This window comes from Colias philodice, chromosome 20, assembly GCF_061535455.1.
Source record: "Colias philodice isolate Cphi_HAF_F1 chromosome 20, ilColPhil1 Martin Lab GWU primary, whole genome shotgun sequence".
In the NCBI taxonomy this organism is placed as follows: domain Eukaryota; kingdom Metazoa; phylum Arthropoda; class Insecta; order Lepidoptera; family Pieridae; genus Colias; species Colias philodice.
The window spans coordinates 929,511-957,143 of NC_143105.1; the positions used below are offsets into that span (position 1 = coordinate 929,511).

At 32.2% G+C, this 27,633-nt stretch overlaps 1 protein-coding gene across 4 annotated transcripts; it reads right to left on the minus strand.

The window, feature by feature from the left end:
• Positions 1-959: 959 nt before the first annotated feature.
• UGP (UDP-glucose pyrophosphorylase) lies at positions 960-23,283 on the minus strand. Of its 4 annotated transcripts, XM_089707845.1 has the most exons (7): positions 23,174-23,275; positions 22,544-22,570; positions 6,508-6,694; positions 4,583-4,815; positions 3,784-3,989; positions 2,349-3,117; positions 960-1,754 (listed from the first exon to the last, which is right to left on the minus strand). In XM_089707845.1, exons 1-7 carry the CDS (start codon positions 23,192-23,194, stop codon positions 1,647-1,649), a joined length of 1,551 nt encoding a protein of 516 aa, XP_089563971.1. In that variant the 5' UTR covers positions 23,195-23,275; the 3' UTR covers positions 960-1,646. The 4 variants fall into 4 exon arrangements, with proteins under 4 accessions (XP_089563971.1, XP_089563975.1, XP_089563974.1 ...); XM_089707849.1 differs by lacking the exons at positions 22,544-22,570; positions 23,174-23,275 and adding an exon at positions 17,471-17,567; XM_089707848.1 differs by lacking the exons at positions 22,544-22,570; positions 23,174-23,275 and adding an exon at positions 16,349-16,497.
• Positions 23,284-27,633: the final 4,350 nt, after the last annotated feature.

Sequence of the window (27,633 nt, forward strand, 5' to 3'; positions counted from 1 at the left end):
TTTTGTTGCAAGTGCGCTCACGATTGATTTTAATAAAACCTACGGGATGTGCTAGATGCTACGCGTTGGATTTTCTATAAAATATCAGAATAGGAATAGACCTTAAGAATACAGTTCTGCATGTACACATGATATGTATCTGTGTAAAACACAAAATTTACGGATTTTTATGCTATTTATAATTGTTGGGACTCGGGGATGTATACTGTATATTACTTACGTTATAACTCTTTATGTAAATAAGTTTAGAAATAAAGCTAAATTAAAAATCTATTATTAATTTTGTAAATAGGTGTGGTGTTTAGTTATTATATTTATTTATTAAATGATTTTTTTCTAAGATCTTGTTTCATTTATAAATTGTCAGCAAATCACAATATTAGGTACCTATTACTACTTACTACTTATAAAAAAAAGCTAAAGAATAACTTGATTTAAATATACGAAAGCATTGTTTTTTTCTTCAATTATGATGTGACCAATGGTGATCAACTATAGGGCTTATTATTGTTCTTCCAGGATATATAAAATATGTTTAGGAAGTCAAACAACAAAATAGGTTTTCAATGTTTTATTAATAAATGGCACTTATTAGTAACAAATTTATCAAAAACATGTAATTTTATAAAAGAATATCCCTACGTAGAAATAGCTGCATGTGAGAATTATAAAACACACTTAACAATATACTTTATAAGTACTGAAATACAGTATCATTTCATAATAATTATTAGACTTTGTTACATAATATGCATGATTTTTTAATATTTATTTATTGAAGTGAAACTTCTGTATCGGGGTTGGAAAAAAATTTAGTGTAAAATTTTTTCGTTACGCGTGATAATTTTCCGTTACGCGTCATCTTTTTCTTATCCCTACCACGCGTGATTCGACGTATTTCTGTAAAGTTGCATATATCAATTATTTTTTGAAAAATAACGATACACTCGCACACATTTTTTCATATTAAGTATAAAAAATAACAAAAAATTCTACATTAATCGATTCCTTTAGCATTTTTTTTTATTTGATTTCATCATAATATTCTAAAAAGACTTACATAGCAAGTATTACGAAATTATTAAAAATATAATAAACACATTATGTAACAAAACCTTTGATATTTTGTGCATAGCCATAAAAGAAAATCTCATACATTGATTTCTTAAAGTTCAAAAAATTCTCAATATATTTTTATTTTTTACTAATATTGTACTTATACAAATTACCTAATCTATGGAAATGTATTAACTATTCTAAGAACAGCGGCATTTAATTAAAAATATATTCAGATAATTTTTTATGTTTTTAATTTATCTGTATTCCCAAGATAATATAATTATTAATTATATACAGATAATAATCTTGTACATTTCATTTACACTTATAAATAAAATAATTTAATATAAAGAAAATAAAAATTCTATTTAGCGACGTTTTATTTTGACTAAAACAATCACACAATTATTATAAATATTATATATTAAATAAATTTTAACAAAGAATTGACTATTTTATCCCCTGATTAAAAATAAAAGTAATATTTACGCTACCAATATGTCGTAAAATTTACTTAGAAAACTTATTTTTTAGGTATTTTTAGGAATTATCTAAGAGCCGTATGCAAATATAATAAATTTATAATATTAATGATCCAATATACGCAGATTTCCTGAGACAATCTTGTTTTCGAGCACTGCACCTGAGGGTATGTCGATTCTGTCCCCGTGATTCGCTATGACTATAACCGTTCCCTGTAAAGTGAAATTGAGCTTTATTGTATAAGAAATAGAGTTTAATATCTATAGTAGATGAAGGTTTATATGAACTAATGCAAAATTGAGCTTTAAAATGTAAGAAATAGAGTTAAATATATATAGATTAAAATAACAAGTAAATTATTGAATATTTGAATAAATCGAGTTCAGTATGAAAACCATAGGCCGGGCAAATGTTGGTGTTACTTTGTACTGTTATTTAAAAAATTACAATACGTTTCACTTGTTATCATAAAAACTATTTTGAATAGTCACAATTACGATTAATTTATTATCTGTGATCTGACGCACAGATAAATGTGAATATCGATTATGTAGGTTATAAAGATAAAAATAAAATCAATCATCATGAAACAAAAAATATACTAGATTCACACTCATTTATCTCATATTTTAGTAAATCTTGTACACGTCGCAATCATCTGGTGGAACTCTACATTTATCAACATGATAAGCTGTTGTCCTTTAATCATTCAATTGAATGTCATTCAATGAACGCGCTAGTCATTCAATCAAATAGCAGATTCAACCAGATGACGGCGACATAAATTTGAAAAAGCGAATACGAACCTTCAAAGAAACGCCCCTTCCAAATGTGACATCTCCAGACACCGTCAAATGGTCCAACTCAATCAAATCAGGTATAGTCGCGAATCTATTCAAAAACTCCTTTACTTTGGCAAAGTTTTTATCTCCCAACTTCACTAAAGGAGTAGACGGGAACATCCTCTGTGGGGACATCACTAGCGATCCATGGGACAGACTATACAAGTTGGACATCACTAGTAAAAGATCGGACGTTTTCTTCACAGGCAAGAATCGACTTCTGGGCACATTTACCCCGATGCCTCCTTCGAAACACTTCATGGCTGCACCTACAGCTGTTTCCAACTGTATTACATTCAAGCCATCAGCTAACGTCTTATTATTCACAATTATCTCCATATTTAAAGACCCTTGTTCAACAACTCTCTGTATAGCGTCCAATTTGGCCCATAAATTGTTCGTGTTGAAGAATTTAAACTGACTGACTGACTTGAAGTCATCTACATGTTCCTTTGGCACTTGGGCTATTTCGAGCAGCCTTAATTTATCTTCATATTGGATTAAAGTTCCTCCTTTAACATCTGCCCTCGTTTTATCTGTGACTTCCATAACGAATTCGGATCTTTTGGCATCTGCGTTTAGTAAAAGGCTGAGGATGTTTAGATCGACTGTGGCTCCGAGGTTATCAATGTTGCTGATGAAGCAGTATGTTCTGCCTTCTTTGATGAACTTTTGTAAGAGGCCCGAGTTGTAGAAAGACTCGTAGAAATCACCGTGACCTGGTGGGTACCATCTGGAAAATAATGTGTTAGCTATTGAATAATATGTTTTTAAATCTTACAACTATATTATTGCAAAAAATATCACGAAATTAATTGACTTCGTATTTCATGCGTATAAATAGAAGTGATAATTAATCTTTCTTTTATTCAATAGCACCAAAATATAGTTATTTTTTGAGCGTGCTTTATTATTCGATCATTAATAACGTGTAGTAGTCAGTGAGCAACAAAAATCGTCCTTACTAAAACTCTACCCAAATCTCTGTTTGCTGCTTTGTTAATGGGATTTTAATTCTTCAGAATAAGTTTATTTTGGTGAATATTGACCATCTCTAAGTAATTTGAATAAGCTTTATTTTGTTTCTTTCAAATAGATTTTACAAATTTGTTGATCGCTTTAAATTCGTTTTTAACTTACTTCGAAAAAGGAAGAGGTTCTCAATTCGACCTTATTCTTGTATAGGATTATGAATCTAATTGCTATTTATGACCGAAAGTATGTTACCGGTATAAGCTTAAACTCTTCAATATTTTGTTGAAATTTTGTTACAATTATACACAAAACACAGTATGTAGTTTATTAGGCGGCCTTATCACTCAGCAGTGATCTCTTTCAGGCAATCAGGGCAAAAGTTAACCTGCTCAATATTACTATATTTATTTTTATTTATACTTACGCCTCAATATCCGAGTGTACATCTCCATTCTTCGGTACAGGCAACAACGACTCGCGATTGATCCGTGGATGGCAGGACTGGTTGAAAGTATGTATGTCCAGCTTCAGACCCTTGTACTTGCGGATCACTTTTTGAGTATCCTCGTCAGTGTTGAAAGAGTTCATGAGTACCAGCGGCACGTTGCATTTGTATGTTTTGTTTAGGTGCTGTAGAAAAATGGGTAGATGTAGTAATGTGATTGATTAAAAAAAAAGCTTATTTAAAATGCCTAGACGTACGAAAAGAGATGTGTTTACGAAAAAATGTTACCGAGGTGCTAGATTGTTTACATTTTTAGTACATATAATGGTAGCGTAAATAAAGTATAATAATTAATATAAAATGGCCACTATTTTTCTGATAATGAACTTTACCATTTCAAAGTTTCGTGATGTTTCCTTTCCATAGATTTAACTTAATTCTACATAGATGTAGATTTTTTCCTCAATACAATGTACTTGGACAGTTGTTACAACCTGTACCATAACCAAAACAATACTGCTCCTAACCTATTCTTCGAAGAAATATAATTATTTAATACTAGCTTCCGCCCACGACTTTGTACGTGAATCCCCGTTTTTCCCCGTTCCCGCAAGAATTTCGGAAAATCCTTTCTAAGCGGATGCCTACGTCCTAACATACACATGCATGCCTTTCAGCCCGATACGTCCAGTGGTTTGGGCTGTACGTTGATAGATCACTATATCAGTCACCTTTGAGTTTTATATAATATATAGATATAGATATAGATTATACTAACCTCAATTTGCTGTACAGTCAGATCGAGGAAAGTCAGCTCATTGCGCACTTGTATCACGGACTTAGGTCCCTTGCAACCCATGGATGTGCCAAGACCACCGTTCAGTTTGACCACCACTAGCTTATCCAGCATGTGGTGGATGTTATCTGTGGTCGGTGTCTCTAGAGACGAGTAGTCTATGACTGCACCTTCTGGCAGTTTCTGTATCTTCTCCCATGTCACTGATGGACCCTCTGTAAGGTTTTTCGTTAGGTATTTATTATGGATGTCAATACGTCATAGTTTGGCTGGAATTAAAGTATACTATAGTCTGTCCACTATAAGAATTGCTTTTTGACAGCTCGACGGGTGATACCAGAAGTGATGTTCAAAAGATTATCGATTGTGATACCATTTAAATTATAAATTCAAAATATTATCATAAATCGAATCAGGTACGTAAATAATAATTACCTACAACGTAAACGTACCTACTAATAAGATATGTAATAATAAGACCACATATCTATGCATTGTATGTTAAAACTAAACTAAACTAATATTTTATTATTTATTGGTTTCTATCTTACAATTTGGTTGCCTTAACGTTTAAATTATATAACATAATAGAAGAGTTTTTCTGTATCGGATATATTTTACAGAGTATTCCTATCGATTATTATAATCTATCGACCCATCATTGAATAATTCTGTGTAGACATCACTAAGTGGGCGGGACCTGTCCATGAAGTACGATAATTATTTGTATGACATTTTAACATAGACAATACAATCCTACATAGGCGTGAAGCTGTCAAAAAGCAAATAATATAATGGACAGAGTATAGGTATTGTAATGTTATCTATGGCAATAGTGAATTAATATTCTTCAGTGTTAAATCAATACAGACAAAATTCAAACAATATCGATCTACCAACGCCACATACATTTAGCGAAATAAAAAAAGATAATATTCGTGATAAAAAAAGAAATACATAAAAAATACAGATAAAAAATAACTATTCACCATGAAAAGGCGTATGGACTCAGCATATGGTGAAAACAATGACCAAAAGGCCAGTTCTATTACCGCTGTTTTCCAGCCATAGCTTGTTGTAGCCACAAATGAATAATTTTAATTCCTAGAGTACATAACTTTTTTATTATATTTTTATCCTTCTAGTAACGAAAAATTCCATGGACGTTATGAAGCATACGCCTTAATAGTTTTTGTGATTTCAAAACTTCTCCTACCCTAATATTAGTCATTCTGAACTTAGGAAGCAGATAAAATCGAAAATAGACAACACATTTTTCCCATTGTTTTATCTAATCCGAAAAAAAAACACAAAATATCCATTTGATAATAATGTGTCGCACTTAATATTCATGCCGTGTATTACGATAACAACTAATACACACTATGTTAAATTACGAGATTATTTTTACTTTCTATCTCTTGAAGATGGTATGATATACGTACATACATATATATGTATCATTTCACGACAGTCAAAATATGTATCGGAAGCTAACATTAGTTCTTTAGGCAATCTCTAAACAGTTACAGCTACAACTTTCTGATAAACTTACTATATTTTTACATATCAGTCTTATATTTTCATACTATGTATTTATCACCTTACCTGATAAACATAACCAGAAGCTGTTAAGCTGATTTTAATATACTAAGTATATTAAAATATTGCCTAAAAACATTTATCGAACATGCTTCAGTCACGTAAACATTTATTTGAAAACTAGCGGTCCGCCCCGGCTTCGCCCGTGGTTTATAAGAAAAATAGATGTTGGCCGATTCTCAGACTTACCCGATATGCTCAGAAAATTTCATGAGAATCGGTCCAGCCGTTTCGGAGGAGTATGGCAACGAAAACTGTGACACGAGAATTTTATACATATTAGATTGACATCTTTAGTGACTTACGCTCCGCCAAGAATCTGCTGAACAGGTTCTTAAAGCCCTGGAACTCCTTCTCGACCATCGGCCGCTTGTTGGCCGGTAGGGAAGCGAGCAGCTTCTCCAGATCGACCTCCAGACGAGCGAGCGCATCTCGCTTTGTGGCTTCCTTGAAGTCGCGGGACCCTGATGGCGTCCGTTGGTGACTTCTTATCTGAAAGGGATGGAAATTTTTAGATTGTTCTATTATAAGTTTAGGTAGAGAAAAGTAGTTAGTGAATGTGAAAAATCTAAATTATAATATGTACAGTACCCCCAGTGTGAGTTTGATCGAGTACGAAACGTTACTATCGCGTCTGCGTCACAGCCGAATTAGTATGGTAAATCGAACAGCGCCCCTAGCGGACGTATGGGGAAGCTTTGATTCCCCATACAAATTTCGCTGTGACGCAGATGCGATAGTAACGTTTCGTACTCGATCAAACTCACACTAGCCCCTCTGTTCTTTTCTTATTTAGTGTATACTGTATACACATAGAATTATAATAGTAGTATTATAATTCTAGGTGTAATAGTCTATATATATAAAACTCAAAGGTGACTGATATAGTGATCTATAAACGCACAGCCCAAACCACTAGACGTATCGGGCTGAAATTTGGCATGCAGGTAGATGTTAGGACGTAGGCATCCGCTAAGAAAGGATTTCCCGATATTCTTGTGGGAACGGGGAAAAACGGGGATGCACGTACAAAGTCGTGGGCGGAAGCTAGTATCTTATAAATGTGAAAGATCTAAATTCTAATTAAAAGGTAAGAGTTTTTAAATACCTCTGGAATGTGTGAAGATACCTATATTATGTTTGTTTGTGGAAAATAATTATGGAAAATAAATCAGCCTTGTGCTACATGCATAAAGTAACTATATTTACATTCTTTACAATTTGTCATGTGTATATTTTACCTGTTACTATAATCTAATAATAAAAAAATACTTATTTATAAAACTACTTAAAAATATTAATGATATTCTGAACTAATCTACCGAAAAAAATATTATTTTAATAAAATATGAAACGTCGAACAAATACTAAAATATTTATCGTTAATTTTTCACAGCGATCAATAAAAATTATTAACATAAGTTATTTTATGGCATAAGAAAAAGGAGTACATAAAAACAAGTGGTCACGGAGGAATTCTACCAATACCCGTGGCCCTCTCGTTGATGCGGCTTGACGGAACACAGTGGGGTTTTAGTCGGTAGGAATCCGACATAACCCACGGCCCCTCCCCCGGAGGCCGTGGGTATCTATGCAAGATTTCCCCACTAAAAAAAAGGGATTGGAAGAAGTAGGTATTCTTTACAATAAGCAAAAAAATCTTCCTAAAAATAAGTTTTTTTTTATAGATTTAGCGTAACCGCTGACATTGGCCTAACACGCATGTATGTTTGATAAACGTTCGCGCCGAGGTCAGACCGGTCAAAAGGTTATCAGTGTTAAATGCTGAGATTACTACTGTAAATTTCGTGACTATAGGTTTAATGAAAACAAATATGATATCTACTAAATACACTTAAATGAAGTAATTAAAAAAATAACTAAATAAACAGGCCGATAGTCAATACATACTTCAGTAGGTACAGAGTATTACCTTATGTAGTAAGATTTACCTACTATGATATTTATTTGCAGTTAAAAATTCGAGAACAGCTCTACCAATTCGACAAGTTTTTGTTAAAAGCACAAGGAAGGTTCTTATTTAGGGAAAACACGAAAAAGGGGCAATAGCGATGAACAACGTCTGCCGGGGCAGCTTATAGTTAGTATAAAGAATAAAAAGATCATGAAATGACAAACATATGTCACATAATAATTATAAGTATATCACGATATGTAGACGAAAAACTACAAAAAACATACTCAGCGTTGTTTTCTATAGATAAGGCCAATTATTTATATTCTTTAGTTTACGGAAGGATACTAAGATCTTTACAAAGCATGACGATGCATTTATTTCCTATGTCATGATGAATCGTTAATATCTTGGTAATTTTCTATATGTAATACGTGCAGTTATATATATAATCTTATATATAAAAATGAATCGCAAAATGTGTTGGTAAGCGCATAACTCGAGAACGGCTGAACCGATTTCGATAATTCTTTTTTTATTATATTCCTTGAAGTACGAGGATGGTTCTTATGTAGAGAAAACGTAAACATGTACCACGGGCGAAGCCGGGGCGGACCGCTAGTTATATATATAGTTTTTAGTTAAATACAGTGGTGCCGTCATTGTACGACCTTGTGTAAGACTGAAGGACGATGCTTAACGTTGATGATTACTGTATTTATTCTGTTTTTTATTTATGCACTGTGTACAGACTAATTTTGATTGAATTGTTTATTCAGAAATTTTGTCGAAGCAGGTTTATCTTAAACTAGCTGTGTCCAGCGGTTTTACCCGCAGTGCTCCGCTCCTGTTGGTCTTACCGTGATGATATAATATAGCCCGTTAAATGGGCTATCTAACACCGAAATAATTTTTCAAATCGGACCAGTAGTTCCTGAGATTAGCGCGTTCAAACAAACAAACTCTTCAGCTTTATAATATTAGTGTTAAAAATAATATCTAATATGTTATATGTGAACTTCTTACTGTACTGGCTGGTTTGGTGATATAGGTATATATATATGTTTCAAATAATAAAACATGTTAGTTCTGTTCTGCACTTCATTCTGTTGTTTTATTATAGGTTATGGGCCCAGAGAATCAGTAAAAAAGCAGTTTTTTTTAACAAGAATTTCGTTTTGGTACGAGTGTTAAAAAGCTTTTTTACTGCGAGTGGTGCTTCGCGGCAGAGAATTTCCTAATCCTTGAAGGCATGAAACATTGTGTAAAGCCAGAAGGAGCGAGCGTAGGAGCTGCAGATGACGAAAAAACCCGGGTTTTTTAAGGCTTCATTAGAGTCAACCATAGAGGAACATGATAAAGTTGGCGGAGCATTCGCAGCTCGTTCGAAGTACATGAAAAATAAAATGGCGTCAAGAAAAAATGTCAATGTTGGTAACATTGTCGATCCGTCAAAATCAAACGTCAAGGTGAAGACAGTGACATGTTACCGATGTAAACAAAAAGGACACTATCGAAATCAATGTACAAATAACGAAAACGCGTCGAACTCCAAAGAAAAACCTCGAATGCAGTCTAATGCTTTTAGTGCTGTGTTCCTAAGCGGGAATTTCAATAAAAATGCATGGTATATTGACTCTGGAGCCAGTGTACACCTTACGGCAAATGAAAGTTGGGTTATGAATGCGTCTTATGATCAGAAACAGGAAATTATCGTTGCAAACAGTGAAAAGTTGTCAGTTTTATGTTCTGGCGATGTGAAGATTACAATTACAACTGGGGGTTCAGCATATTTATGTTATTGTACACTTATCAATATAACATTGTTAGATATAGTGGGGGTGTTAAAAATAATATCTAATATGTTATATGTGAACTTCTTACTGTACTGGCTGGTTTGGTGATATAGGTATATATATATGTTTCAAATAATAAAACATGTCAGTTCTGTTCTGCACTTCATTCTGTTGTTTTAACTCTTTGGTGACATGTTACCGATGTAAACAAAAGTAAAGAAATCGTCGACATAGACTGTCACAATGGTCTTACAATTATTAATATTCTTTGTATACATACATGGTTCTAAAAACATAATCATTTTTGTTTATAATTAGTATAGATTATACCGAGATTTGAAACAATTGGATATTTAGTTTTATACTCAGCATTCCATATACTTTATTAATGAGTAATTAAAAAGATCTCTATTGAAATAATGTTGACATTACCATCTGAAAAAAGTCAATATTTTTTACAGTACCTATTTCAAATTTGGCTGAAGCAAATTTTTATGATCTTTGCTAGATTTGTTTTCGCTCCGATAAGCGGGCTAATTATTGAAGTCATCTAGTATTCAATAGTTATCACACACGAAGGACCTTTTAAATTTAGCTTCATTATATTGCCATTGACTTAGTCGAGGCGTAATTAATTTGTAGAAAGATAAACATACTCGGCCTTCAACGTGACACGAGTTTATAAACAGACGCGCAAATACCTCAATGAGACACGGAATTGCTGTACCTCTTTTGATGTATTAGAAGTAAAAACTGAGAATAAACAAAAAGTTTTTCTTTAGTAATTTTAATTAGTGTAAAGGGGCATGAAAAATTGTCTTTGTTGTTAAGTATTTTATTACAAATATTGACAAATTAATTTCACAAAAATTGTACAGTCATTTTCTTGCAAGTTATCAGGCTTTTGTATCAATCTCGACGGGAAATCGCAATAGATATTTGTTTCCTTTCATTGCTGCTAATATACCGTTTGGTGGATTTATCTCATACGAAACTAACAATGTACTAAATACTAATAAAATACGTACCCAAGATAGATTAAAATCTGTGTCGCACTCGCACACCATGTTTCACTTTATAGTTTATCTTCACTTTTTTTAGTGTAACGTCCAGTTTTTATCTAGTTTTATCAATTATCAGAAGATGCAAACAAACAGATAATATATCTTATAAAATATGTATAAGGAAGGTTTAAACTGCATTTATTTGTAACCTCTAGACAAGACTACGGAAAAAAACAAATTAAACTACGTGCACATGGCACGATGCGCGGAACATACTAAAAAACATTGGCATTGTTATTTTAATTGACTAGCCGCTTCACTTGGTTTCATTTGATTTGCACCCGGGTTTAAAAAGGTATATGTTACACAGAAAACATATTTTTCATCAAGCCAAATATGTTCATGGTCAAGCATAATTGCAAGCATAAGGAATATGTTTCATGGGTCAAGTTTTTTTTTAAGTGAAATCGTAACAACCGAACAATCTCTTATATCATCATCATCATCATCAGTCCATATACGTTCCCACTGCTGGGACACGGGCCTCCTATGAGGGTACAGGCCATAATCCACCACGCTGGCCAAGTGCGTGTTGGCGGATGACACAATATGTTGTCGAACTTTTTAATTCTTCGACATGTCGGTTTCCTCACGATGTTTTCCTTCACCGTTCGAGCAGTGGTGATGTAACAACATGCGCAGATAAATTGAAAAATCAATTTATTTCCTGCGCGCTCGCCTGGTCTCGAACCCCGGACTTATCGATTCGAAGTCCGAGGTCTCACCACTGAGCCACCACTGCTAAATAATAATTACTAATTATTACTAATTAGTATTACCTACATGTCGCAGGGAAATGAGGATATCAGAGGTTTCAAGAAACGCCTTGCCACGGAAGATCGGACAAGTGTGTGACTATCTATTATACATATATATATGTACTTACATTGTAAGTACATACATATTATAGCGATGTACAATCGTCGAGATGTTATAAGCAATCTAGAATTTCGTCTCAATAGGAGTCAATTGAACGAATTGTGGGTGTTACTGTTTAGATACACAATATACATATAAATCCATACTAATATTATAAATGCGAAAGTAACTCTGTCTGTCTGTCTGTTACTCAATCACGCCTAAACTAATGAACCAATTTTCATGAAATTTGGTATGGAGATATTTTGATACCCGATAAGTACATAGGCTACTTTTTATCCCGGGAAAATGACGCAATCCCGGAAATCCCACGGGGACGGGAACTATGCGGGTTTTTCTTTGACTGCGCGGGCGAAGCCGCGGGCGGAATGCTAGTTATAATATATATGAAGTCATTAGGATGCACATTGTGCGAATGAAGCTTGGAGGCCGAATAGATATGAAAATAGAAGTACAAAGGTCGATTTTATGTGACAAGTCCTTAGTGGTAAAATTTACTTAATAACAAGGTATGAAGTAAATAGTAAAATTGATTTAATATAAAATTGTATCTTAAAATTTAAGATACAAAGTGTGTTTACAATACTGCAGAGTTTTTTACCTCTCTGTTTTTCAGCAGAAAGAACCCACGGCAATATTTATCTATGAATCATGACGATTCAAAGGCGCTTCTTAAAAAAATCTAGTTCAATAAACAAGTTAACGATTGAGTTTATGTTTATAAGAAACTAGCAATGCCCTGCGGTTTCACCCGCATAGATAGCGATATCGTTACAGTGAAAAGTCTACTATAGGTCGGACTATAGGTTTAATTTTTAATCACATGAAAATCACCTTTACCCCGTCCCGCACTACGGCCTTTTTTTTTGTTTTAGTGGGGAAATCTTTCATAGATACTTTTCCTATTTATAATATTAGTATAGATATCAATTTATATATTAATACATAAGTAAATAGTTGTGATAATAGCATAGATACACGTGTTAATGGCATGTACTAGTATTAATTACTGTATATCTGAGTTTTGATTACCTACTGTTATTAAAACATTAAACATGACATTATAAAATACAGGTACGTAATAAATGTATGGATTAATAAATATTAAAAACTAGCGGCCCGCCCCGGCTTCGCCCGTGGTACATATGAAAAATAGATGTTGGCCGATTCTCAGACTTACCCGATATGCACAGAAAATTTCATGAGAATCGGTCCACCCGTTTCGGAGGAGTATGCAGACTAACATTGTGACACGAGAATTTTATATATAAGACTAGCGGTCCGCCCCGGCTTCGCCCGTGGTACATATGAAAAATAGATGTTGGCCGATTCTCAGACTTACCCGATATGCACAGAAAATTTCATGAGAATCGGTCCACCCGTTTCGGAGGAGTATGCAGACTAACATTGTGACACGAGAATTTTATATATAAGATTAATATAGATTTTACAATGAGGATCCATTTATTTATTTTATATATTTTATAAATAAATAAATGGATCCTCATCTTAAACTGCCAATTTAACTTGAAGTACTATTATCATGATGACTTGTCAAGTCTATTTCGGTTAAGTCTATGAATAGATAAATAAATAAACTATAGCTAAACATCATTGTTTAAAGTGTCAATAGAAACGTCTCTAACGCGATAAACATGTAAAGGTATATATACCAATTTATTATCTCGAAGTAACTGTGTACCTACTTCGTTTATATCGTAATTGTTTTATATGTTAATTACAAGAAGTTGTACAAATGATAAACTAAGTAAAACATTTGTTGATAAAATAATTTATTTTCGTAGCAGTGTAGCATACAAATATTATGTTTGGGATCACGAAATTTTTAGCAACAAAAATTAACTTAATAAACGTCGACCACGGTCACATAAAATTGATTGGAAGCTAATGGTAACATTAAAAAACAAAATAGATATGTTATCCGTTTACTATATTCGTTTGTTTATGCAAAATTATATCATCAAAATAGATGCTTTGGAGACATAACAGACAGACTCTCAGACTTTTCCGTTTACAGTTTATGAAAGGATAATATTATAAATAAATATAAATAGTAAAATGCAGTGGTGGCTCAGGAGTCAGGGGTGAGTCGGACTTCAAATCGATGAGTCGGGACTCGGGGTTTGAGACCAGGAGAGCGTGCAGGAAATAAATTGATTTTTCAGTTTATCTACGCATGATATAACATCACTACTGCTCTAAACGGTGAAGGACAACATCGTCAGGAAACTGACATGTCGAAGAATCAAAAGTTCGACAACATGTGACATCTGACAACCCGCACAGCCATCATGGCCAGCGTGGGGAGGCCCGTGTCCAAGCAGTGGGAACATAATATATGGGCTGATGATGAGTTGACTACATCTTACATATGATTTTCTATCTTATCGATAGCAATCAAGCGTAAAGAAAACAATATCATAGATACAATTGGATATAGAATTACATCCTTAACCTTGTAGAGATATTACTACAGATAGCTAGGCTTCGATATAATATTATATTACGGTAATAAGGTAATTTTAATAGGTATAACTAGCTTAGCCCATTGACCACCGAGCGGCCCGATCGGGCCGAGACACAATAGATTTTCTATTGTGTCTGTGATCCGAGGACTGACGGATTAGAGTAGCTACTAGCTAGCGATACATCTTCCTTGTAACGACCTTATGTTTTTTAATTGATATGTAATTTTATAAAACAATGTAAATGTCTGTCCGGTAGAACGTTTTTCCGTATGTACATATTTTAGTGCAATTTAAATATTTTGGTAAGTATTATAATGTAATGGAGATTTGTCGAATGTAGGTATTTTGCATCTCGATATTCGTTTAACAAAACGCGGATGGGATTTTATTAATGCTCCAAGGATTCTGCGATTGAAAACGATTTGTTTAGATACTTAAATTATGTATAGTTTTGGAGAAATACTGAAATAGTAACGCTTGCTGCAAAATAATTTCTTACAAAATATAGCTAGATACATAATATACGCTAAGTAAATATATTTATCATGCAGTGATTAAAGATGCCAGTTGAATAAATATAATATCCTTGAATTTGCATTCTTAATTATGTCTTCATTGGATAGGAGTAGAGGTATTTATTACTTTATAGTTCTTTTTACTCTCCGTTTACTTGCAAAAAATAACACCTGCCTAAGGAATATGTTTGGTACCACAAAAAATCCCTGCTTTATTAATGTTATAAATGTGAAAGTAACTCTGTCTCTTCTTCACGCCTAAACCAATGAACGGTTTTGGATAAATTTGTTACAGAGATAGTTTGAGGCGAGAGAGATGAAGGACATAGGCTCTATTCCAGAAATCGCACGGAAAATCGAACTGTGCAGGTTTTCCTCTCAATACACGGTTGAAGCCGCGGGCGGAGAGCTTTCATAGTAAAGTACTTATATAAAATTGTATTCAAGTTATCGGTTAAATAATATAAATAACTAGCTTCCGCCCGCGGCTTCGCCCGCGTGATTTTTTGATAAAAGGTAGCCTATGTTCTTTCTCAGGGTCTAAAGATTGTCTGTGCCAAATTTCATCAAAATCGGTTGAGAGGTTTAAAAGGGAAAGCGTAACAGACAGACAGACAGAGTTACTTTCGCATTTATAATATTTGTAGGGAATTATGACCAAAGTTCAATACATGTCGCAGACCTATCTAATCGTGAAGTGTTATCTACATGACATCGTGCATAGTCAATGTCTTTATTAACTGTTATTATTATTATGGCTGAAATTATACTAGAGATTATTTTTCCGACCCAAATATCGAAAACAAATAAATCGGAAAATACCCGATAATTTTGAAGCTCTTGTTGTATTATAAGTGATAATTTAAGTCGATATTATTATCTTGTGGGCTATATTATTTTGAATTACCTAATTCCAATGATTATTGAGTAATTTAGGTATCATTTGGATGTTATCAGACGTTAGTCCCTATGCTTATTCAAAAAATTAATATACTTGGTTAAAAATAACTTATGAAATTATTCTATGGTCACCAAAGCTTGATATGTGTACAAAGTTTGAATTAAAGTGTCAAAATTGCGTAAAAAGGAGTCAGTTATCTACACACAAATATGTACAGGTGAAGCTAAAAATAACAGCGTGTTAAAACTTAAAAACGAAAATTCGAAAGTTATGAAAATGAAAAAAAGTTTATGAAAATGTTACAATAAGTACGAAAAAACAAGTAACTAGTGTAACATAATATTTTTGAACCCAATTAGTTTGTCCTAATAAGTTACAATCGATTGTGTACAGAAAAATAAACATTCGTTCATATCATAAAGGACTAAACAATTTAAAAATCATTACATAACAAGTACAGTTGCACAAATATTAAAACACAGCTAATTAACAACAGGGCGATAAAACTTGATAAAAATATACCTAATGAAAACTTTGAAAGAACGCTCTTTTATTTACTAATAATATTACATATGTATATAGTTTACCTTGTTTAACACATCCATTATATTTGTCACACTCTGTTGCAAAAATTAAAAAAAAATGCACTTTGACACTCGCGATATGTCAAAAATTGGCGGGAGCGGCTGTCAAACGTAAAGGCGCGGGCGTCTATCAGCGCGCGCAATTTAACAACTGACATAAATATGAGTTCAAAATGTTTATCAACGGAAGTTTGCTAGCCAGTTGATAATCAAAAGAAGTTCTGCTATGCAGTGATACCAGCTCGGGAGATTTTCTTAAATTTTAGGGAACTTTTACAGAAAGAAAAAAAAATTAAAAGGTTTTTATGAAAAAAAAAAATACGGGGATGACAGGAAATATTTTGGAGATATTAATTATAAAATTTTATGATTTTCTACGTAGGTATATCAACATCATACGTATTTTTATTATAGAAAGAAAATCATCAAATACATACGAAATAACTATTATTACCTACTATTATAATTAAAACAACTGTTCATATATTATAACTATTTATTTAATCGTGCGTTTTGTAATGAGTATTGTTTGTTGATATACTTTTTATTTTAGGGGGAACGTTTATAAACGGTTAGCAGCACTGAATAAGATGCTCAATGAACGAACAACCTAAGGCCGGCGATACACGAGTCATCTTACATTTTTTACATCTACACCTACAGTACTAATATTCATTACAAGTTTATATTGTAACTTCGAATCCACCAAGTTGTATTGTTTTACTAATTCTACATACAATGTTTTTCAATATTGTAGTTATGTAGAATTTACACACGTATGGTAAAGCCATAAAATCATTATTAACTTTACGTTTATAAGTTTTATTATTTATAGCTTTTTTATGTATTGCACAATGCATAAGAAAAGAGTGAGTATAATTTATAACATAGACATCAGATTAATCTCATTTCCTTTTGGACACACAGGATAACTTAGAAATTTAAATGACCTTTTGCAATAATAAACACTTGCATTAACTCTATAAAAAATAATATTTCCTAGGTAAAGTTCAACTTACTACCAATACGAAGCAGTACCTTAACAATACAAAAAAAATGAAAAAATTCGTAAGTAGTTCTATTTCAAAAATAGAACCAAAAACACAGACCACCAACAATATTTACCAAAGACAGCAAATCCATTTCCAAATTCAAATGTCACTTCGATTAGCGGCCAACTACGTCACGGGCGCTAAAAAACGCGGGAGATGTCAAACGAAGGTCGCGTACAGACTAAACAATAACGTGTCTACAATAATTTATAACGAACAGATAGTTTATCAGAAGGTCCTAATTGATTAGGATAACACTCCTTTCTTAATCACTCAAGTATGGATGGTAAACAAACATCTGTATGGACACAGAACAATTAAGCAATAAACCTTGCTTTGGGCATACATTGGAATGAATAAAGACTACGTATAAAGGTGGTGAGGTAAATTTGGAATGTATCACACAATTTCCTCAAAATGCAACATATGTACTAAGGTAAATTAATTTTCTTTCCTATTTTTTCTAGATTTGAAGCGACTTGATTGGAAATTGCGTTGTCGCGTAAAAACCACAGGACAGTTCTTTGGCATATTACTATAATATATGATGTTACATATTATGTAATTTGTAAAATTGTAAAACTGACATGATTAAAAAGAGTACGATGAACGAATTTTTTCATTTTTTTTTTTTATTGTTATGGAGTTTCTTGCCGATTCTTCTCCGTAAATACTGCTTTCCGAATCGGTGGTAAATGTTAAAAATATGTACCTAATGACGTTTCAAAAGTGCTTCTAGAAGAAGTCTAATTGAATAAATAAATGTTTGAGTTTGAGTTTGAATTACCCGCTGTTTTGGAATGATTTCTTGGCCGTTAGCTTTATCGACGTCAATACAGAAAACTTATATCCCCTATTTTTAAACTCTTTCGGAAAAAAAAATTAGAATCTTTGAATGTTGTATTTACTTATGTCTAACCAAAAGCCTAAATAAATAAATAAATAAATAAATCGTTTATTTGCAAGTAAACATGGTATACATAGGTGTTAAGAATAAGATACATTATTTCAGCATGTTTAGCCGTTATTCAACGGCATGCAAATACATTTTACATTAGATATACATTTTATATTATGTCTTCTTAATTTTATTTTATTAAAATCAATTCATTTGTTATTCATTCACATTATTATAATTAATATTTCACAATTCATTCATATTCATTACAAAAATTACATACATTATTACAAAATCAATATTAAGACGCAAGTAGACAATGTTAATTACGAGTTTAGGTATTCTTTAACACTATAAAAACATTTCTGTTGAAGCCGTTTATGAAGTTCTTTAAAAAATAATTTAGTATCTAAGTTTTTTAATTTAGTTGGCACTTTATTATATATTATTACACTCATACAAAGACAGTTTTTATTATATTTTTTTAATCTAGGAACTTTTAACCTAGAACCAAGGTTCAAAATTCTAATATTTAAATCACGTCATTCGGCATTCCCATACAAACTTTCATCCTCTATTTCAGCATCATAACATAAAAACCACAGCCCTAATTTGAATTAAAATAATTTGATTTCATTTCATTTGGACCCATCCTGCACAATCTACCTACAGAATTATATGAATATGGGGTATCAGGACAATCAAAAACTACTGTTGATATAATTTTCTTAAATGCTAACTAATACCATAGCTAATACTGTATGCTTGTGAATAGATTTCTAAGATAAATAAAATGAAATATATACTTTTAATTAAAATAACAGTAAGAAAAATAATTATTGCGTTTGCCTAACACACAATATTCAGAACTTCTGAAAAACCTCAGTGATTTTTTCTATAAGTATTACGTTTTTCCCTTGTGTAGGTATATTCTTTAGATATACAAATAATAGTCCAGTTGCCAAAGGCATTTTAAGGCTGCGGAAAAAATCCAATAATCTTTGATATTGTTATGTCGTGTCCGTGAGAAAAGCTATCAGGTCAAAAGGTCAAGAAAATAAACTTTTTCCAACTATCTCGCGCTATTTTCCTCAAGGTAAGAGAAAAGAGTGGTCAATACGTATACATATACATTGTTTGTCGTGAAATAGTCTACAACAATGTCTCAAATCTCAATGAAGTTTCTGTAAAATGAACCATTTTAGGAGATCGTTGATATTTATCGCATACTAGCGGTCCGCCCCGGCTTCGCCCGTGGTACCTACATGTTTAAACTATCCTATCTCTCAAGTTGTATCCAACTGCACATGGTGTGCGAATTTTATTATAATCGGTTAAGTGGTTTAGGAGTCCATTGAGGACAAACATTGTGACACGAGATTTATATATAACTAGCGGTCCGCCCCGGCTTCGCCCGTGGTACATATTTACGTTTTCTCTACATAAAAACCATCCTCGTACTTCAAGAAATATAATAAAAAAAGAATTATCGAAATTGGTTCAGCCGTTCTCGAGTTATGCGCTTACCAACACATTTTGCGATTCATTTTTATATATATAAATAAGATTTATCAAGGAGTTAATAAAATAATAACTTATCATATAATTTAAAATAAATATAAATTACGCAAACATAATAGTCACCATTTTTTATTACAACTATACTAATAATTTGTGATGAAATAAAAATAAATATAGTGATCATTTCCCAGTATATAACTGATATGTGCATGTTTCGTGGTATCAAATCATTTTTATTTCAGTAATATAATAAAAAGGTTATCTTTATAGCGCTTCCTTGGCACATTTCGTCAAGTAAGCGTAGAACTCAGGATTTCTGGATTTGATTTTTGGTAGAGTCTACCAAGTCTCGGTCTTGCAGGCGAAGAACATTGATTTCCAGATGAAAATAAGAGAAATGTAAGAAGAATGATCTTAACGAATGCGCAAGCATTTTCGCGATATAATTGTTTTCCACAGATTAGGTACATAGGATATCCCAGATAAAGTGATGCGAGAAGACCATTGAGAGGTAAAGTCATCAACTTGACCTGAAAGCTCCAATCCCCTTCCAACGAAATATCCTTTTTCACGGAAAGCTTACCTTTTACTAGCGCTTACCACACAAAGCCACTACAACCCAAGTTTCATAAGCTGGGATCGTTCATACCTGTACAGTATACAGTCCTGAAAAGTGGACATAGACAGGTAATTTCACATTTATTTAAAGAAGGCGTGGCTGGTACTACCCCTTATTTTAATACATAAATAGTCATGACATCACACACTTCTAAAGCAGCATCGCAGCTTAGTGATAAAATACACCAACTCATTCTGATCTTGCAAATAATATATCTATATTCTGTACGATAGCTGCTAATACTAAAGATAACACGTAATCTTAGCAAAATATCTGAAAAATAAAGTTCTGAGTCATATTTTCGATAACTGAATTACGCAACTGATTTCGTGTCAAAAATTATATCATATAGCATTTCTTCTAACTGAATAACTGCCTGCATGGGTAGAAGGCTAGCCAACTGCGCGGCAGATGTATTATACTCCTCAAGTAATCCCGTAAACTGGGAAACAAGTGCTATTTTTTACCCTATTGCATCACTTTCATAATCCAATGGAAGACTGATACAATCAGAGATAAAACGCAAAAATGGATAAGAGCATTACGAGGCATTACGTTTACGAAGCGCGGAGGGGTGTGTCGCCGCAAACTTCCTGTCCAAGATATGAGAGCAAGTTGAAGACCAAATACAATACTCTTCTTATGTAACATGGGACTTAATGGGGTTTTCTAAAGAAAGTTCCTGCCTAACTCTTCTAACAGTATACCTAATCGTAGTCAAATACGCAAAATACTAGAGTTAAAAATCAATTCAATCACATCAGTGTATAGAATCCATTGTTTGTTATTTATTGTTTTTCTGGATATTTTTTATGGAGAAGGAGACCAATCCAATTTACAGGACTTTAGTTCCACACTAAACTCATTTTTGTAGTTCAAACTTATAGCTTTTGTACGAACTTATATTCACACAATAAAAAAATATCTTGATGATAAAAATTAAAAATGCATGGATGATGGTGTGTATGTGTCGTGGCCATATCGTAGATTTGCTCATTTCATGAAATGATTGATCATAAGTCACAAGTCAAAAACGGGACAGTTGTTAGGAAACCAATGAATTAAAATTTGTTGAATGGACAAAAAATCTCTAAAAAGAGAGCCTGACCTTTCAAATCAGTGGTATGTATCAATCCTGTTCATAAAAAATGTGAGTTCAACTTTAAGTTAACAAGTCATTGTATTGAGAACATTATATTTTGTTTGTTTGCATGAACACGCTAATCTCAGGAATGGCAGGTCTGATTTGAAAAATTATTTCACTGTTAGAAATTCCATTGATCGAGGAAGGCTATATTATATCATCACGCTAATACAAATAGGAGCGGAGAAATTCGGGTGGAACCGCAGGGCACAACTAGTTAGTTATATTATATATTGAGTGCAAATAAACTTCAGTTATGTGATATAGAATTAGGGTCACTTTTATTGATTAATATAATTAAGATAAACATAATTACTTAAAACACTGATGACCTTTTTAACAGTATCATTATTAAACAGTTTATATACATAAAACATATATCTTGTTTGCAGTAAATATATATGCATAAATAATGGTAAATATGTAAATATACATAAATGTGTATGTACATCTTATAAAATTCTCATATCACATTCTTACATAGTTTTAAAAAGAATGCTAAAACACTTGACCAATTATTATGAATTATATGATACTAGCTAACCGCCCGTGGCTTCACCCGCTTTGTATAATACCTAATAAATTATATACTAAAACCTTCCTCTTGAATCACTCTATCTATTAAAAAAACCCACATCAAAATCCGTTGCGTAGTTTCAAAGATTTAAGCATACAAAGGGACATAGGGACAGAGAAAGGGACTTTGTTTTGTAGTGATGATGTGAATATTCAATGGGTCTGTGAATATGTTGTAAAGTAAAAACCTACTGCCCAGTGACTATATGTTTGCTGGTTCGCCTTATGGAAAAAAAATTATATTAATAGATATTTCATATAATATTAACACAAAACATACACATATCAAGTTAGCACTCTTTCTCCTACTCTAATAAACAAATAAAAAATATGAATGACAAAAACCAATATTGTTATTAACAAAAAACTTTCTCTACATGAACCTTACCGCTGGTTTCAGCCTGTTGTCATTGGTCTGTAATTTTGAATTTTGTTTTTATTAATATAATATAGCATACTTATTAATTTCTTGTTGACCTACCTAGGTATTAGGTATATTAAGTGTAATATCATTAGTCCAATAGACAGGCCTATAGCCATAAGAGAGATATCAATTATCATTAACAGAAGAAATTTTAAGGGTTGATTTAACAGCCTACAGGATGAACTATGAACAGGCAGAAAATTGGGCGCAAATATATAATTTTTCTTTTTATTGCTTTCCCTCCAGTATTTTCAAATATTATAGTGTTTACGGAATAACTACCCTAAGATATAATTCGATTCTTTACGTACCTACATCAAAAGCTATTTAAAAAACTGCGAACAACAGACAACTTTACGTAATTAAAGGAAGCAATGTTATTCTGCCCATTATTTGTTTGTAGATTTAAAAAAATGTTGGATAAATAATTTTCTGTAATAGGTACGCTTTGTTTTATTTATAAGGAAAACCATTGTATTTATTTAGGGTCTAACCTGACCTTTAGAGTAGACAAGGTCACGGATAGACAAAATATATTAGTGGATTATAACTACGAATACGACCGTACTCCAATGATATGCGTACATATCTTACCTTCGTATCACTATCACCCATGTTTATTATTTTTGTTTAAACGATAAACACTTAATTACGCTTATCAGAAACGCGGGACCGGCCACAACTTTGACAATCAGATGATCGAACTGACAGTTAAACGATGACAGTTGACGTTTAAGACAAAATATTTAGACGATCCGTTTCAAGCAATCCTATTAATTCGTAGATTCAAATAAAACATTTTCATTAATTTTTATTTAGAGTATGAAATTCAAATAATTTGTAACATGCAAATGAAATTGCTCAATAACATTATATGTGAATAAGAAATTACCCTCATACGAAAGTGAAGATATCATATTTAAAAAAAAAATGCAATATAAACGCCTGACGAGACTGTTACGTTTAAGTATATGAGTTTTTGATTCTGAAAATTAGTTAGGCGTTGCAAAAAAAAATATAATAATTGTATTTATTTGCAGTGCCAGTGTGGAAATTACAATGATGAAATTAAAATACTATGTTATTATGATTAAACTTCGTAAGTACTACAACTACTTATTCGTAAGTACTATAACTCTTTCTTCCTTTTGCTCTGTGCTGAAAATTTACTCTTCGAATTATCATATTTGAAAACTATGATATACCTAACATTTTCAAGGAAACTAATATAACATTTTCAATGATTTTCAAACTTAACCGTAATATTATTTGAATTCGATCAAGCCGTGTACGCTCAAAAAATTAATTGTTATAGTCCACAAAGTCGTTAATTTCAAATTTTACTGAGTCAGCATCTCATTCTGTCTGCTGTATTGTAAACGAAATTAATGGACTTGCATTCAAATGAAAATAATAATAAACAAGACTATTGAAACCTTATTGAAACACTCAATGTATATTTAAAAAAATCGCATTTTCCTTGCTAATGCAAGGCATATCTTGATGCTGGAGAAAAGCGGTATGGTAAGTACGTAATTTAAAAAACAAATCACGCGCTAATCGTATGCCATATAAAAAAGTTTCATTGTGAATGAAACAAATATTTAAAAAGTAGTTAGGTAACAACAAAGAATAAAGTGTTATTGATATGATTTTTGTTTAGCAATGGACGCGGTAAATAGATAACCTAGTTAGCTTAGATAAAAGGGTATAATACATTTAGTCGATAAAGCATATTTAACTGTTAAAAAATATTCCGATAGTACTACATTTATACGGATAGTTAGTTAGGTAGGTACTACCTACCATACATTCAAGTCGTGACAAAAATTTTATTTGTAGGTATAGATGGGGTATACAAACAACATTTTTTTTACTACTTAATTATATGCTGAAATCATATAATATTATATTTTTAGTAATTTCTTAGACAAATTTTCACAGTTAAGGTACTTACAACTTACTTACTTGTCTTGAAGAAATTAAAGTCGGCACTTTGTAAGGTGCTGGATTCTACATCAACTAGTGAAAAAAAAAATCAAGTCATTTCACTTAAAAATTAGTCAGTTTGACTTCTTACTACCTATGAATAATATTATATCAAATCGGTCCGTTCACGTTGGCTTGCAGATATTTTACATGTAATCTATACTATAAAATTATACAGCTGAAGATTTTGTTTGTTTGAACGTAGTACATATTATGTCGATGGTTTGAACGCGCTAATCTCAGGAATTACATTTGAAAAATTATTTCGGTGTTAGATAGCCCATTCATCGAGGAAGGCTATAGGCTATATGTCATCACGCTAAGACCAACAGGAGCGGAGCCAAGCGGGTGAAACCGCGGAGCGGATGTAGGAAGTAGGAACCTACATTCGCGATCGTATGATTACGGTAAAATTTCATTACTTTTTAGGATAAACTATAAAGAAGCAAAGGCTGTTCAAAAGATTGATTTTCTCTAGATTTATAACTAAGTATAATAATTATTCTAACGTATAATTGTTTTTAAACTGTTGTGTCAAATAAACAATGTCGTTACATAAAGTCAACAGTTAGAGCTCTTGATAATAACTTAATTAAAATAATGATCGATATTAAACTTTGCAAATACTAGTTCAAAGTCTAATGTAGTAAGAAATTATTTACCTAAAATAAAACATACCTACTACCTACTCAAATAATTGTTTTTTTATACTCGCGATATGCAAGTCAAGAATGAATTAAATAAATAAATAAATGTTTCAAGAAATCCGCATTTATTGTATGTTTATGTTAATTGTTATCGCTTATGTAATAAATATATGTGATAGTGATTATTATACGAATCATAGGGGTCATTCTAACAAGTCCTTTCTAAATATAGCTGCGATCTAATGATACTCTGTATTTTGGTTTAATTGATTATTTTTTATCGCTACGTGTTTCAATGAATCTACAGGAACCACTTAATATTAAATTTATTAGAATTTTGCACGATTCATATCCAACAAGTCATGTAAATTCATATAAATTTAAAAATTTATGAATCACAAAATTTCACAGTACAGGAAATTCTATGGTATTCGCTAAACGTTAAAAAACTCTAGACTCTTATGTCGAGGGTTAAAGAACTGACATCCTATCTATAACAGTTTATACCTAAGTGATATCGTGATATATACCACAGTAAATAAGCATCATGAATTGTCAATATTATTAATGTAGGTATCTACTAACGCGAAGAATGCAGCAAATTATATGGAAGTTATTTTAATTATTATGACTGTGGCCAATAGATGAGATATAATTGACAGCAGACAGAAAAAGGGGGATAAAGAACAAAACAAGAAGATAGAAAATCTCAGAAGCTTAGGAGAGAAATAGGAGCTGAGTTATGAAAATGTATTCTTGAATATTAGATGTAAAGAGAACATCAAACAGTAATGTGCTGATTCCTCACCAATGTCATTATTGTATATACCTACATACCATCTATCGATTGTTTGTTAGATTTATTTTTAATAATATTATAGATACATTAATAATATATTTTCTATATTTTGCTACTATCGACTATCCTGTTACATCCCTGTTGTCAGGCAAAAAACCGTTTTTTGAAGTGAAAACTTCTTTAGCGGCGTTGGGTCTTAAACTCGCGTCAGGACACCCGACACGTGGCCTGATCGAAAAAGCGTAAGACGGGTGTTTTTTTTTAGCCCTTATAAAGTTATATTCCATGCGTAAGACGGATTCCAAAATATCAAACATGCTGAACGAATCAAGTTTTCACTTCTGCCGGCACTCCCGGAGTGCAACCCGTCTTTTTTTTTATTGAGAATTATAGGGAAGCGCTTGACCAGAATCTCGCCTGATATTGTTGTTATGCTGTTCATGATCTCATATATTTTAGCTTGGATTTAGAAAAATTTTATTACGTCCTACATAAACGAAAATACCAAGTAATTATGTGTGTTTTATGAAAAAAAGATTAGGTTCGTAGAACAAGCGATATCCAAAAATTAGTGATTTAAAAGAAAGAGGCAATTCGGGCACACCTATAGATAGCGTATCTATAGAAACGACTATACCAACGAGATATTCAAATTTTCTAGTATACAACAAGTGATAAACGCGAAAACACGTGTGTTTGTAGTTTAGTGTGGTGAGTGGTAAAATTATTTTGGCACAAAAAGTATGAAATTAATTTAATTAATAAATCATTGTTATACATTTTTCCCCACTGTGACTGTATGTTTTTCTGGACCGCTCTCTGTAGGGTGATTTTGTGTATATTATGCTCTTAAGTCTAACTCAAAAAAAAACGGGTTGCACTCCGGGAGTGCCGGCAGAAGTGAAAACTTGATTATTAACCTTGAGCATGTTTGATATCCATCCGTCTTACGCTTTTTCGATCAGGTCACGTGTCCTGACGCGAATTTAAGTTTTATACCCAACGCCGCTTAAGAAGTTTTCACTTCAAAAATTGTTCAATTAGACTCCTGCTTGTTTTATCATAGATTGATATTGATTGATTTTTATCATTACCACCGGTATCGCTATAGGTACTAGTTAGATTTGTCTAAGGTCTAAGGAAGCCAAGTTTATAATTAATAATTAACAGTTTTCAAAATAACGATTTCCCCCGCTTTAAGGAAAAACTATACCTACTCTATAGTGATATTATATTATAGTTTATAAAAAGTAAAGTATCAAAACGATATATTATACAATAAAAGAAAATTTTACAGACAAAAAACAATATTGCAGCCTTTAATTGTTGATACAATATAATTATTGTGGATCATTGAGTTTCCTCGTAAATATTGATCAATGATGTCATATACCCAATTGTACCAATACATAACATATTATGTATGTGTCTACTGTCTAGTAAGTATTTCAATTGATAGATTTTTGGATGGTTTCCTATCTTGACAAAAGAACAATTAAACATTTTTGTTTTTATTTCATGTTATAAAAAACATCCGATTTAATTTGATCATACATTTTATAAATACAAATACTATTAATTGATTAAAAAATTTAACAATTTTACAAAAGAAAAAGCTA

Excerpts from the sequence above, each read along its gene's own strand:
- UGP (XM_089707845.1), bottom strand. The coding sequence starts at position 23,194 with ATGGGTGATAGTGATACGAAG. Across the intron at positions 22,571-23,173 it reads TGGGTGATAGTGATACGAAG|ACCAATGACAACAGGCTGAA; the intron begins GTAAGATATGTA and ends TCAAAATTACAG. Across the intron at positions 4,816-6,507 it reads CAGCAGATTCTTGGCGGAGC|AGGGTCCATCAGTGACATGG; the intron begins GTAAGTCACTAA and ends AAAACCTTACAG.